We start from the raw sequence: 14795 nt of genomic DNA on the forward strand, positions 1-14795 counted from the left end.
TATTTCAGATCAACCCAGTGCGGCTTTAAACGCTATTCTCTGAGGCAAGCAGAAACAAAGCTTTCAGTGCATCCAGGAGATAGAAACTTCACGGGAACTGAGAGGTTTAAAACAGCAGCAGCGAGTTCCACAGGAATATAATGCAATGGTTAGTTCTCATGACCACTGTTTCACTTTCAAACATTAAACATTTTTAATCTGCCACCTCACCTAGTAAAGCTGTTGTGATAATTTCATGTGTTCCCATTTCCCTGCCAAAGGTAAGCATGAGGAGTACCTTTCTGCATCCTTTCATACCAGCAGATTAAAATAGAAAATTTGTGTCTATGAAAGGAATGCAGGTAGATTTCAAATGATTATCAAATTACCCTTGAAACAAGCACAACGTGATAACTGTGACACTTTTCCTTTTACAAAGTGCTGTTCATTTTAGTGTCCTTTCAAATGGATTGTTTTGCTTTGCTCATCAAAAACAAGCACATTCAATGAGGTTACTGGGGACTCAAATTACGGGTAAGAAAATCAAGTTATCAATAGAACAGACCGATGCAACTCTTAAAACAGCCAGGATACAAATTATAACATTATGAAAAGAAATACAATATTTTATGAGTACATATTTCATGACAAATAACTGTAGGTAAATATCTAATATATTTTATTTTATTTAGACCTCATGATTCATGCCCAAAATTAACATTTCTCCACTGAATGTATTCAGGAAACTCATAGCCTTGATGCAGTATACCTCTTCCTCTTAGAACCACTGCTCACCAAACTGCAGATAGGATAGTAAAAATGTTGCATTTGAAAGATTACAGTAACAGGATATATATTCCAGATAAATGTGGGATTCATATATATATACAGGTATATATACATATAATGGGGTTCATCTAAGAAATGGGACTTGGTAATGGATCCCTTTGACCAGAATGAACTACTTTTCCCAGAACTTTTTTTCCCCTCCATATTCCAGGTTCAGGTGTACCACAAGCAATATTATCCCTTGACATCTGGAGAGCAGAAGTGAAATAGCAGTTATTTTGGGCTTTATGCTCCAATAACTGCCTGAAGAGGTACTTTGTACCCCACACAGGTTGTCACTCGCCTGTTGGTTAACCTTGTTGGTAGCAGGTGAGAGCCAGGCCTGCAATTATTTAACTTTTCCTGGATCCTCTTTTAGCTTCTACTTCAGGACCAGTGTGGTGTGCTCAGCTCTGAGATGAAGATCAGCTTCTCCTGCAGGACACCCACTTATCACAGATGTGGCATTGAGAACCGACCTGGGTTTCAAATCCTTCTCAGGGATTCCAGCACATCTTTGCTCACCTCCCTTAACATCTATTTCATCTACCTGTGATGACACCCATATAGAGAGTGTTTAACCAGGGCCACGACTGGGCAAAGTCCAATCCCTACTGTAAATAAATCCTTATAGTTCCACCTCCCCGACTAAACCCTGCTGACACACGATTTGTCACTGAGAGAGAGTCTAGAAGAATGATACCTTAAGAAAGAGTTTTCTGGACTCTTCTAGTTTATATATTGTTTTCCCTCGATCTTGTGTGATTTAAAATTTTGACTCACTCCCATTTCTAGTGCTTGAGGAAACTCAAGTAGTCCATGTAGTTAGTATAGTGGCAGAAGTGTTATGCAAATTGTCACCTGCAGACCTGTAATCAAATGCCTATAGAAAACAAGCCTCACTAAGTACATGTTGCCAAAGACTATTTTAGTCAAAATAAGGCATCTAATGGAGTTGATTGATTGGTTCTAAATGTACAAGAAACATGGGGGAAGAAAATGGTGAACATGCAACTTTAACTTACCAGCAAAGATCTGTATAACAGACCTGAAATTTTCTATGTTTGTCCTAAAAGTAACCGGTATCTCTTATGACTACAGGGTCTGGATTTCTGAAAAGCAAACCCGAAGTCTGATATTTCAGGGAGTTGAATTATAATGCAAACTGAGTCCCCAATCTCCTAGAGATCTCTGGTACTAAAAGTTGGGCATTAATCAGAGATTAATAAAACCCTAAAATTAGCAATGGGGCATAGGGGTATATTCCAATAGTTCTGGGGATTTGGGACCTCTAAAATTTAACAGTAGAAGTAACTTCCCCTCCTGAAGAAGCTGTAATTGTCTCCAAAAGACCACTGGTCCTACACAGGAATTACTTCCACTGTCTCTCTTTGCATCTACAAATATACTTAAGTTCCATCAGGCCTCAGAGAAAGAAGAACAAAGTATGACCTATGCATAGGTTTGATGCGTACCAAATTACTGATTTTGCCAACAATAATCCCACTGACCTGGAAGTTGAGACCAACAGCTGCCACTTTGAGCTTCTCCCGTCAGTGAGTCAACAAGGAGACAGTAGGGTAATTGTAGTGACCGGGGTGAATAACCCTGATTATCAAGGAGAAACTGACTTGCAATGGGACGAAGGAGGAATATCCCTAGAAGGCAGGAGAACTTTGTTTATTTCTTAGTATTGCTATGTCCATGATTAAGTCAGACAAAATCTATAATAACTCATTTCAGGCAGGAATGATACTGGCCCTGACGCTTCAGGAGTGACGGTTTGAATCAGCCAATTACCTAAGGACCACTATAAATTGAGGCCTCCCCTAAAGACAATAATACACTATGGAACCAAGAGAGGAAGAAGGTAGTTAAAAATACCAGATGTGACCACATTACCAATTAAATAGTTATGAATATTACATCTTAATTTTGATATGACTGTGTGTATGTATTGTTGCTGTCTTTCCCTCTCCCAATCTAACGCAAGGTATATTTCATTGTTAAGTCATAGGATATCAAAAGGAGCATGTGACGCAGTTAGGACAATGAAAATAAACTGAAGGCTAAGAGAAGGTCTTTGTGTCCTCCTTTGGGGAAATGGTTAGCAAATATTAACATAGCAGATAACTGTCTTAACACAATGTAATGCAAAGCAAAATGATTTTGTAAGTTTCCTAATATGGAAAGAGTGGACTGTGGTAGCTTTGTGAGGTGTCAACTTGGCTAGCAGAACTGTGTCCCAGAATTTCCTTCTCTGTAGCTTTCCGGTTAGAATGAGCCATAGGGGAAATCTTTTTGCAACATTTGGAGGGCAGAAATGAAGCACTAGGCATGTTAGGCTTTAGAATGGAAGGCTGGGACGGCTGCTTTGCACTTCACACACCTTGACACTCATCTACTGGTTCACCTCCTTGCCATGGACAGCAGCTCCCCGCCTTCACCTGGATGCTTTCCCAGCTTCTCTGGCCCCTGGGCCAGGAGAGTGCTCAGCACCATGATGAAGGGTGCAGCTTCTCCCTCACAGCACCCGCTTAGCTCAGCTTGGACGAGGAAGACTGACAGCAGGTTCCAGAGTATCCCCGCGGGGTCCACCTCAAGCTTGTTGCTTCCACCTCAGGTTGGCAGGTCCCAGCTTGGCCTTGCTCTCCTTGACCTTTTATCTTTCCTTTCTAACTGCCTACATTGCAGACTTCAAGGTCCAGAAAAAGATGTAAAGACACAGCCCAGAGAGAGACTGTTTAAGCTGCTCCCTGAGTGACATAAAGTCATACACCTATACAAAAATTTCTGAATATTTGCTCTTCTTCTGCTGAGCTCTGACTGATACAGTTCTTTGAATTAACTCTGGACAATATCCTTTGTTTCTGTTTTTCACATAGTGCTTCTTTGGCAATAATATTTTATTTTATTTTTTTTTTTATTTTATTTTATTTTTTTAATGCAAAAACAAGTATTTTATTTTGGCAGCACTAAAAGAAAAAAAAAATCACTGTATTTCTACATTGAGGTGAAAAGTGTTTAAACTTTCTTATCAGTCAAATACATTCCAAAAGAAAGTATGTTCTATGCAGGTTCCAGAGCACAGGCAATTCTTAACACAATAATACAGGAATCTTTAATACTGAAAATGACTCTGTTCTGACAGGGTGTTTAACAAACATAACTTTCTAATTATAAAACCACTGAAGCAACCTCTTCCTAGTTACTGTGTCAAGAGTGAAGCTGGGCTTGTACATTAATACTCTTAATTTCACTGTAATACTTTTTACTGATATGACGATTTTAAATAAACTTTGCTGTACTTAAAATAAGTCTTGAAAGTGGAAAAGTGTACAAAGTTCCAGATAAAAAGATTAATAGATGCAATTTAAATAGTTTCCCCTCTTCTTTCTTATCAATTAACGATTTTACCTCTAGCAGATACATACTGAACTTTAAAACGCAATTCTCAAAATGAAAACTTGCGTTTTAAATCTTAATCAGACATAAACAGAAAAGATGACTATATTTGGACAACTTTTACAAGAATTTTGTTGTTGTATTAAAGCAGAAACCAGTTCCTAAACCTTTTTATTCAATTGTATATCCTATTTGAACAAATATCAAAAATAGAAGACTGTTACTACTTTTGCTTTTATAATTCTGATTTTGTTTTGTTTTTTTTCTTACTGCAGTCTTCTATAACTTTTACAGAGTTCATGGTCCCTAATATCTCCCCACCCTCCATTTTTCCTAGGTGGGGAAAGGGCTGTCATAAACTTCTCACTGATAGTTAGAGTTTCTGGAAACAGGTACTGTTTGTTATTATTTAAGAGTGACTCAAGTTGGGCACTCTGGGTGGCTGGTCTACAAGTTTTTTGGTGATGCATACCACAGTCTCCAGCATGAAAAATCCTAGGAACTTGAGGAACCAGCACTTTCCAGAATTTTGGAAGACAAGATACAGTCAAATATTGAAGGGTCCAGTCCCAGTTATAATCATCATAAGTACAGAAAGTGTCTGTGCACTCAATCAGCTTCTGATAGGCTTCCCGGGTCAGGGCCAGACCCATATTGTGCTCTGTGGATTTCCACGTTTTCACATCTACCTTGTCAGCCACGTCATAGAAATTTCGAATGGCAGTATAGGTCCCCAGGGAGAGAACATCACACTCGGGGCACTCTAGCTGCTTTAATTTCCACATCTTTTTGAAGACATGGTAAAAGTCTGGGGCTAAGTAGTGATCCTCCTCTAGGAAAAGTATGAGGCCAGCATAGTCTCGAAGGACTTTGACCCTCTCCCATACAAAATGCAGCTTCCACCACCAGTGGTGTTTGGTTTGGGAGAACTTGGCCTCTCTATAATGGCCGAAGGAGTCGGGATATTCAGCGTTAATGCATCTCATCCGCAAAGCTGCATTCTTCTCCACGTCTCTGGGGCAATCTCTAGGGTCAGTGCCCGGGAACTCGTTAGGGTACAACTGAATGCTGAAAGGAAAGAACACCTGCAGAACTGGACAGAAATCTACCCCAGCAATCAGCTGATTGATTTCGGTCGACCAGAAGTCATGGCTAAAGATGACGAGGACGTCGTCGACTCCCTGGGCTTTTCAAAGTGAGTCCAGCAGCAGTTTGAGGTATTCGGGCCGGTTGTGCACCTGGACCACCAGCGCCAGCTCTCGGGGGGTCCAGGAGCCGGCCTTATCTACATTCCTCAGCGTCTGGTCAAAGTTCAGCTGGTACACTAGGGACCGGTACCGCAGCGTCAGATTGTCCACCTCGGGCTGCGGGGCCGCGGCGACCAGCGGAGCCGCCGACTCGTTGGAGCCCTGGCGGATGCCCACCGACACGGCGAGATGGTCCCCGGCCCGGGCGCCCGCACCCCGCGCGGGATCGGCGTCCAGCAGCGGCGGGGCGAGGGCCTCGTTCTTCCTTTGTCGCCCATTGCTGCTCCAGAGGACGAAGCCGCAGGCGGCCACCACGAGCGTCAAGATCAGCACCTTCCGCTTATAGATGCGGAACCTCGTGGTCTCCGGGGCCGGGCGCGGGCAGGCGGGCGGGCGGGAGGGCGGGCGCGGAAAGGAGCTAGCGGCTCCGGCGGGGAAGGGGCGGGCGGGCTGGCAATAATATTTTAAATTTAATTAATGTTAACAACTACTCTGAGAACCCAGTTGTGTAACATGGAGACAATTTTGGCTATGTTAGGACCCAGTGTGAAAATAGAAATCATAAATATAAAATGTCCTTACAGATGGCTAATAGGCACATGAAAAGAAGCTCACCATCGCTAATCACTAGAAAAATACAAGTCAAAACTACAATGAGGTATCACCAAGTAATGGTCAGAATGGCTATTACTAAAAAGGCTAGAAGTAACAAATGTTGGAGAGCGTGTGGAGAAAACGGAACCCTCCTACACTGTTAGTGGGAATGTAAAACGGTGCAGTTACTATGGAAAACAGTATGGAGGCTCCTCAAAAAACTGAAAATAGAGTTGGGATACAATCCAGCAATCCCATTCCTGGACATATATCCAGATGAAATTATAATTCAAAAAGATAAATGCACCCCTAGGTTCACAACACTATTTACAATATCCAAGACATGGAAACAGCCTAAATATCCATCAACGGATGAATAGATAAAGAAGATGTGGTATATGTATATAACGGAATATTATTCACCATTAAAAAGAGTGAAATAATGCTATTTGCAGCCACATGGATGCAACTAGAGATTATCCTATTAAGTAACCAAAGTAAATCAGAAAGACAATTACAATACCATATGATATCTCTTCTATGTAAAACCTAAAATATGACATCAATGAAAATATTTACACCACAGAAACAAATTCACAGATATAGAGAACTTGTGCTTCCAAGGGAGAGGGGGTGGGGGAGGGACGGGTTGGGAGACTGGGATTAGCAGAATGCAAAGTATTATATTTAGGATGGATAAACAGCAAGGTTCCACTGTACAGCATAAGGAATTATATACAGAATCCTGTGATAAACAATAATGGAAAAGAATATGAAAAATTATATATATATATGCAACTGAATCACTTTGTTGGACAGCAGAAATTAAAACAACATTGTAAATCAACTGTACTTCAACAAATTTTAACAAACTGTCCTGCACCAAGTAAGCGTTCAATAATGATAACTGTCAGTATTACAAACAATGAATATTAGCATCTGCTTAGTAGTTACAATCTCTAAAAGTCCCTTACTATATAACCTTTGCTCTTCTAATCCTCAAGAAAACTGTGTGGCATAGGTAAATATTATCGGCAATATTATTATTTTTGCTATTATTATTCCCATATTACAGGTGTTAAAAAATATCCTCAAAGGCTTGTATGACATTTGGCCAGGGGTTTTTGACTCCTAAGGAAAGAGATAGAACTTCTTAACCTCTTGTGGAATGTTCTGCCCGCATTAAACGCAAATCCTCTGTTTATTCTGATGCCAGAAAATGTCGAAAGCAGAAACAAATGTGTTGATTCTCTTGCTCCCCCAACTGCCTTGCATCCTCATGCTCTCAGCTTTGATGTGTCCTTCCCGGTCATATTTGATATTGCTGCACAACATCTTTTTTATGTCAAGGCTTTGCTTCAAACACTCCATTGCCAGTTCGACTTGTCAGAAGTCGGAGGGAACATGTTTTAAGCATTCAGCGAGCATTCTTCTGAAAAGAAAACCACTATTTCTAATAAGCATTTGAGAGTGCAGCGGATTGCAGAAACTGTTTTTTAAGATCTGTCACAAATGATTTAGTTTTATTAGTTTTAATGGCCCTTAGCTACGGGCATGGAATATAAGTGAAAATTAAGATATTTTTCATGAGATGAAAATAGATTTCAATCAGAGAGAGTGTTTTCCTCCCCACCTCTTCCTTTTTGCTTACTTATTTCATTTCTTTTGGCAGATGATTCTAGTTAAAAGGAAACCACTGTGAGACATGGGAACACAGGAATAGTCTTCCATGAGAACAAAGCTCTGCTTGTATTGGAAGCTTCTCTGTTAATTGTATACAAGTTCGCTGCTTTGGCAAGCTCATAGGCAGAGTGGCAGAGAAAGGGGCTAATGTGTTAAATTGGAATTTTATCTTGGGTAGGAACAAGCGGTGAATATTTTTATTCATAACTAAAGGTTTGTCTTCCATGATAGTAGGCCCAGGAACAAATGAAACCCATAAATTGCTCCTAATTAATAATACTTCTTTCTTACCGCTTTTGTCTACACTGTAGCTCTTCTTCCAAAGTTCCATTTTTTTCTCTTCTTTCTCATCCCTCATCACTCACTGAAGAAATATTGCAATCAGAACAGGACTTTATGGTTTATTCTTCATAAATAAGTTAAGTGCATTTCTGAGAGAGTTGGATGGTTTGTGGCAACCCATCCCCGTTGCTTATTTCTGTGTAAAGTGTGTTGGTGAACGCGGGCTGGTGACGAGTGTGAGATTTTCTGTTGTACAAGCTGTGCTCAGCATCTTTCCATCCTCTATGCCAAAGTAACCACGCAGTTCAAAGGATAACCAACAAGATCTGAAATAGGACTCCAGGAGTTTCCATGGCCTCTCCCATCCTTCCACTACCTTTATAACCTTGGGCAAGCAATTTCAACTCCCATGCTATACTTTTATCTTTTGCACAGCATAAATCTCTAGGAGGGTTTCCCTGGTGGCTCAGTGGTAAAGAATCCTCCTGTCTATGCAGGATTCAGTTCCTGGGTCAAGAAGATCCCCTGGAGAAGGAAACGGCAATCTAACTCCAGTAGTCTTGCCGGGGAAATTCCATGGACAGAGGAACCTGGAGGGCTAAAGTCCACGAGGTCTCAAAAGAGTCAGACATGACCTAGTGACTAAACAGCAGCAGCAACAAAATCTTGGGAAAGAACAAGATCACACATCTGAAGCCAAATAAAGGATAAACTCCTTGCCTTCATGAAAATTACAATCAAATGTAGAAAGACAGCAGTTAAGCAATAATGGCAAAATTAAACTGCCCTTTATATGAATATTAGGAGGAAATAATTGTGAGGACCTTTCTCTGTAGCTTGTAGATGCCTGTCTTCTCTGTCTTCACATGGTCTTCCCTCAGCACCTCTCTTAGCCCTAATCTCTTATAAGGACACCAGTCACGTTGGGTTAGACCCCACCATAATGATTTCATTTTAACTCAACTTTTTAATGACCGCATATCAAGTCATATTCTAAAACACTAGGGATTAGGCCTTCAACATAAATTTTGGGGTGACACAATTCAATTCATGACTGCTATGAAAAAAAGTCTAAAAAGACAAGGCGTGCTGGTGGATAGTTCAACATTAATGAGACTATTCAGGGCAGGCTTGACTGAGATGGTGACTTGTCACCAGTTGAGAAAAACTGAAGGAACAGAGGGAGTGAGCATTGTAAATATCTGGTGGAAGTGTGATTAAACAGAGGGAATAGTCGATCCAAAGGCCCTGAGGTAGGAAGGACGAAAGAGTTAGCGTGTTGGCCAATGTGGCTGTGAGACAATGGAAATGTGGCCAGTGACATAGCAAGACCACAGCATCTTTGAGGATCTCATGGATGATTGAAAGGAACTGGGCTGTTGCTCTGAAAGAACTGGAAAATCATTGGAAGGTCTGAGCAGAGGAATAATCTGATCAGACTCACCCTTCCAAACACTGATTCAGTTTACTTTGAGATTAGACAGACTATAGTCTACAGTTCTCAGTGTCAGCACCACTGATGTTGGGGAAGAACTGAAGATGAAATAACATAATAAAGAAAACCATAAAGTGGCATGTAGTAGGAGGGGATCATCATTTGTTTAGTCCCCTGAGATAACTGGTTCTGCACAAGGGGCTTCCTGAGGAAACACTCCCAGAAAAACCTAGTGAGGGAGTGAGGGCTTAGAACAGGGCAGAAAATGATGTCATGAAACGGAGCAATCTCAAGAAAGAATTCATAGGGGGAACCCACAGGGAAAAATTCTAGTGTCATTTGTTATCTGAATGTGTGTACCTGTGGCCAAGGAGCCACGCTCTGAAACTCCTACACCAGTCATTGGCTAAGAGCCATCACAGGCAGGTGGAACCTCCCAAGCACTTCTGAGTATCTGTACTTTCCAGCCAAATGCAATGATAACCCAAGGGCCACCCTCCAAATTGAGTCACAGGTGTACTCTGTTAGAAACAAATCTCACAGAAGCCAGGACAGAGCACACAGAGCCTGTACAAAGGTTCCAAGGAGATCTTGGCAGACCAGAAAGTATCCACTATATCACATTTTGTTCCTTTTCTTGTTTAACATCATCAGCTTCTTTCGTTGGGATTTTGACTTCCTATTGTCCTATTCCTAAGATATCGGCACCATCTTTATTAAGCTTTTAAAGTTCTTTCATTATTTTCCGTTTTGATAATTAGAATAAAATTTAGCCTTATTTGTGGAAATTCACACCACTTATGTAAAGCGTGTCTGTGGAGATTTCAAGCAGTCAAATGTGTCTCTTAACAATCAGTTCATGGCACCCTCTATCTTTCCTAATACAACAGCATGATATATGTGTGCATATAAAATATGCTTATTATAGTGATAATTTATGTTTACAAATGGTCATATGTTTTATATATCATGTAAATATACTATATAAACTACAACTTAGAATGCATGGTGGTGGTGGTGGTTTAGTCGCTAAGATGTGTCCAACTTTTTCGACCCCATGGACTGTAGCCTGCCAGGCTCCTCTGTCCATGGGATTTTCCAGGCAAGAATACTGGAGTGGATTGCCATGTCCTTCTCCAGGGGATCTTCCCGACCCAGGAATTGAACCAGGGTTTCCTGCATTGCAGGCAGATTCTTTACCAACTGAGCTATGAGGGAAGCCCTTAGAATGTATATAAAGTAGATATTTTCAGAAATAAAATTAAGTAAAAAATGCAGAGTTATTGGCTACCTTTTATGTAACATACATTTGATATATAATGATCAGTTGATATTTGGATTAGCTGTTTAAACTATCTAAATAGATTATCTTGCTGGCTTGGATATTTAATAAAAGATATTGATAGTTTGAGTTCATTAAATTCCACTTAAGAATGTCATTATTGCCATTAATTATCCTTTAAAAATCCAAATTCAAAAGCCTGGGAAGAAACAGATTGAAGCTTTCCAATCACTAGGCACTCTCCTAATGTATCACCCTTCTGTAATCTAGGAAGGAAAAACTGTTAATGCATTTTCTTGTCATATTCCAAAAAATCAGCCATCTTTAATGAAGAGGAGGGTCACTCTTCATTTAAATGTCACTCAAAGAAATTAGTCTTTATTTTCCCTGGTATCTAGTAAAATATGTAAAATGCCACAGGGTTTTTCTTTTCTTTATAGGTCTCATTGTTTGTTCTTAACATCGCAGGTACATGTTTATGTACACTTTTGTCTTTGGTCTGCTGTAGCAGTAGTTGATGGATTTTAAAGGTGGATATTTGGATTTTAACTTAAGGGAAGGAAGAGTTTCCCAAGCCAACTACATTTCATATCTTCGGCTTTTAGTTTAAATTACAGTCACTTTAAAGACTGCTGCAATAATTTTCTATAGCATTTTAGATAGAAGTTCAGCAAATAATTAAAAGGAATTTATTTACATCTGTTATTATCTCTTATATATACATCTTTTGGGGGGAACCTTGGAACAAATACTGACTACATAAAATAAAATGTAACCATTTCTATCTCATAACCACACATTATTCAACATTATTTAGGTCTACCCTAAATATCATCAGTGAAAGTAGAATGACTTATGCAGAACCAAACTGATAGATTCCCAATTACACTGTAATCCTTAGCCAATTCACTGGAAGGCACAAAATTTATCAAGATAAGAAAATTATTGAATTATCAATAAAGGACTCTAATCATTAGTTCTGACATACTTTCACAGTATTTTAAACTGAAAAAGCCAAGTATGATATATTTACAAAGTCAATAACCTTGTCATCAGAAAACTTAGTCCCCACCTCCGTTTCTGTCACTCACTAGTGATACATTAGCCAATTATTTTTGATATAACTAACTTATAAGATGTGGACAGATATAAGTACTCTTAAGACTGTTGAAAGGATGAATGAAGTGCCAAAAAAGGAGCTTCTCTAAAACCTAATACGAAGAGTAACTATGCAATGTAGTGTGCTCACATCTAATCTATAGTGTCTATATTGAAAGTCCTAGCTTTAGCTGGTTATGCTAAAAATTAGAAATTATGTTTTCATTTTTCTCCAATATTTACTCACATTCAATATTGGATATACAAAGACTAATAAAAACAATGCTAATTTTTTAAAATGTCCCCATTTTAAAAAAATAATTTCTTTTTTATTAAAGGATAATTGCTTTACAGAATTTCGCTGTTTTCTGTCAAATCTCAACATGAATCAGCCATAGGTATACATATATTTCCTCCCTTTTGAAACTCCCTTCCATCTCCCTCCCCTTCCCACCCCTCCATGTTGATGCAGAGCCCCTGTTTGAGTTTCCTGAGCCACACAGCAAAGCCCCTTCCCGTTGTCTGTCTATTTTACATATGCTAATGTAAGTTTCCACGTTACTCTCTCCATACATCTCACCCTCTCCTCCCCTCTCACCATGTCCACAAGTCTATTCTCTATGTCTGTTTCTCCACTGTTGCCCTGTAAATAAACTCTTCAGTCCCATTTTTCTAGATTCTGTATATATGTGTTAGAATATGGTATTTATCTTTCTCTTTCTGACTCACTTCACTCTGTATAATAGGTTCTAGGTTCATCCACCTCATTAGAACAGACTCAAATGCATTCCTTTTCATGGCTGAATAACATTCCATTCTGTCTATATACCACAACTTCTTTATCCATTCATTTTTCGATGGACATCTAGGTTGCTTCCATGTTCTAGCTGTAATAAATAGCTAGAACTATAAATAGTAAACTGTAAATAGTGTTGCAATGAACAATGAAATACATATGTCTCTTTCAATTTTGGTTTCCTCAGGGTATATGCCTAGGAGTGGGGTTGCTGGGTCACATGGTGGTTTTATTCCCAGTTTTTTAAGGAATCTCCATACCATCTTCCATAGTGGCTGTATCAATTTACATTCCCACCAACAGTGCAAGACCGTTCCCTTTTCTCCACACCCTTCCCAGCATTTATTATTTGTAGACTTTTTGGTGAGGGCCATTCTGACCAGTGTGAGGTGATGTCTCATTGTAGTTTTGATTTGCATTTCTATAATAATGAGCGATATTGAGCATCTTTTCATGTGTTTGTTAGCCATCTATATATCTTCTCTGGAGAAATGTCTGTTTAGGTCTTTTCCCCACTTTTTGATTGGGTTGTTTGTTTTTCTGGCACTGGGTTGTATGAGCCGCTTGTATGTTTTGGAAATTAATCCTTTGTCAGTTGTTCCATTTGCTATTATTTTCTCCCATTCTGAGGTCTTTTTTTTCCCCCTCTCACCATGCTTATAGTTTTCTTTGTTGTGCAAAAGCTTTTATGTTTAATCAGGTCCCACTTGTTTACTTTTGTTTTTATTTCCATTACTCTAGGAGGTTGGTTGTAGAAGATCTTGCTTTGATTTATGTCATCCAGTGTTCTGCCTTTGTTTTCCTCTAAGAGTTTTATACCTTCTGGTCTTACATTTAGCTTTTTAATCCACTTTGAATTTATCTTTGTGTATGGTGTTAGGAAGTGTTCTAATTTCATTCTTTCACATGTAGCTTTCCAGTTTCCCCAGCACCATTTATGGAAAAGGCTGTCTTTGCCCCACTGTATATTCTTGCCTCCTTTGTCAAAAATAAGGTACCCATAAGTGAATGGGTTTATTTCTGGGCTTTCTATCTTGCTCCCCTTGTCTGTATTTCTGTTTTTGTGCCAGTATCATACTGTCTTGATGACTGTCACTTTGTAGTATAACCTGAAGTCAGGAAGCTTGATTCCTTCAGCTCCATTCTTCTTTCTCAAGACTGTTTTGGCTATTTGGGTTTTTCTTATATATAAATTTATTTATTTTAATTGAAAGCTAATTACTTTACAATATTGTAGTGGTTTTGCCATACATTGACATGAATCTGCCACGGGTGTACATGTGCTCCCCATCCTGAAACCCCCTCACACCTCCCTCCCCATCCCATCCCGTTTCTGTATGAATTGTGAAATTTTTTGTTCTAGTTCTGTGAAAAATGCAATTGGTAATTTGATAGGGATCACATTGAATCTGTAGATTGCATTTGGTAGTATCATCATTTTCACAACATTGATTCTTCCTACCCAGGAACATGGAATATCTCTCTATCTGTTTATGTCATCTTTGATTTCTTTCATTAGTGTCTTATAATTTTCTGTGTACAGTTCTTTCATCTCCTTAGGTAAGTTTATTACTAGATACTTGATTCTTTTTGTTGCAATGGTGAATGGGATTGATTCCTTAATTGCTCTTTCTGATTTTTCATTGTTAGTATATATAGAAATGCAAGTGATTTCTGTGCATTGATTTTGTATCCTGTAACTTTGCTAAATTCACTGATTAGCTCTAGTAATTTTCTGATACTATATTTAGGTTTTCCTATGTACAGTATCACATCACCTGCAAACAGTGAGAGCTTTACTTCTTCTTTTCTGATCTGGATTCCTTCTATTTCTTTTTCTTCTCTGATTACTGTAGCTAGGATTTCCAGAAATTATGTTGAATAATAGTGGCAAAAGTAGACACCCTTGTCTTGTTCCTGATCGTAGGGGGAATGTTTTCCATTTTTCACCATTGAGAATAATGTTTGCTGTAGGCTTATCATATATGGCTTGTACTATGTTGAGGTAGGTTCCTTCTATGCCCATTTTTTGAAGAGTTTTACTCATAAATAGGTGCTGAATTTTGTCAAAGGGTTTTTCTGCATCTATTGAGATGATCATATGGTTTTTACTTTCAACTTGTTAATATGGTGTATCACATTAATTGATTTCCATGTATTGAAGAA

At 39.0% G+C, this 14795-nt stretch overlaps 1 protein-coding gene across 1 annotated transcript in view; it reads right to left on the reverse strand.

Annotated features, from left to right (window-relative positions):
- Positions 1–4369: 4369 nt before the first annotated feature.
- Positions 4370–14795, reverse strand: part of LOC133071010 (alpha-1,6-mannosyl-glycoprotein 2-beta-N-acetylglucosaminyltransferase-like) — a 77916-nt gene continuing 67490 nt past the window's right edge. Inside the window, 1 exon segment of the mRNA XM_061163228.1 lies at positions 4370–5909. Within this exon segment, the coding sequence (XP_061019211.1) occupies positions 4479–5909 (1431 nt within the window). The 3' untranslated portion in view covers positions 4370–4478.

The sequence above is a fragment of the Dama dama genome, chromosome 16 (assembly GCF_033118175.1).
Source record: "Dama dama isolate Ldn47 chromosome 16, ASM3311817v1, whole genome shotgun sequence".
In the NCBI taxonomy this organism is placed as follows: Eukaryota; Metazoa; Chordata; class Mammalia; order Artiodactyla; family Cervidae; genus Dama; species Dama dama.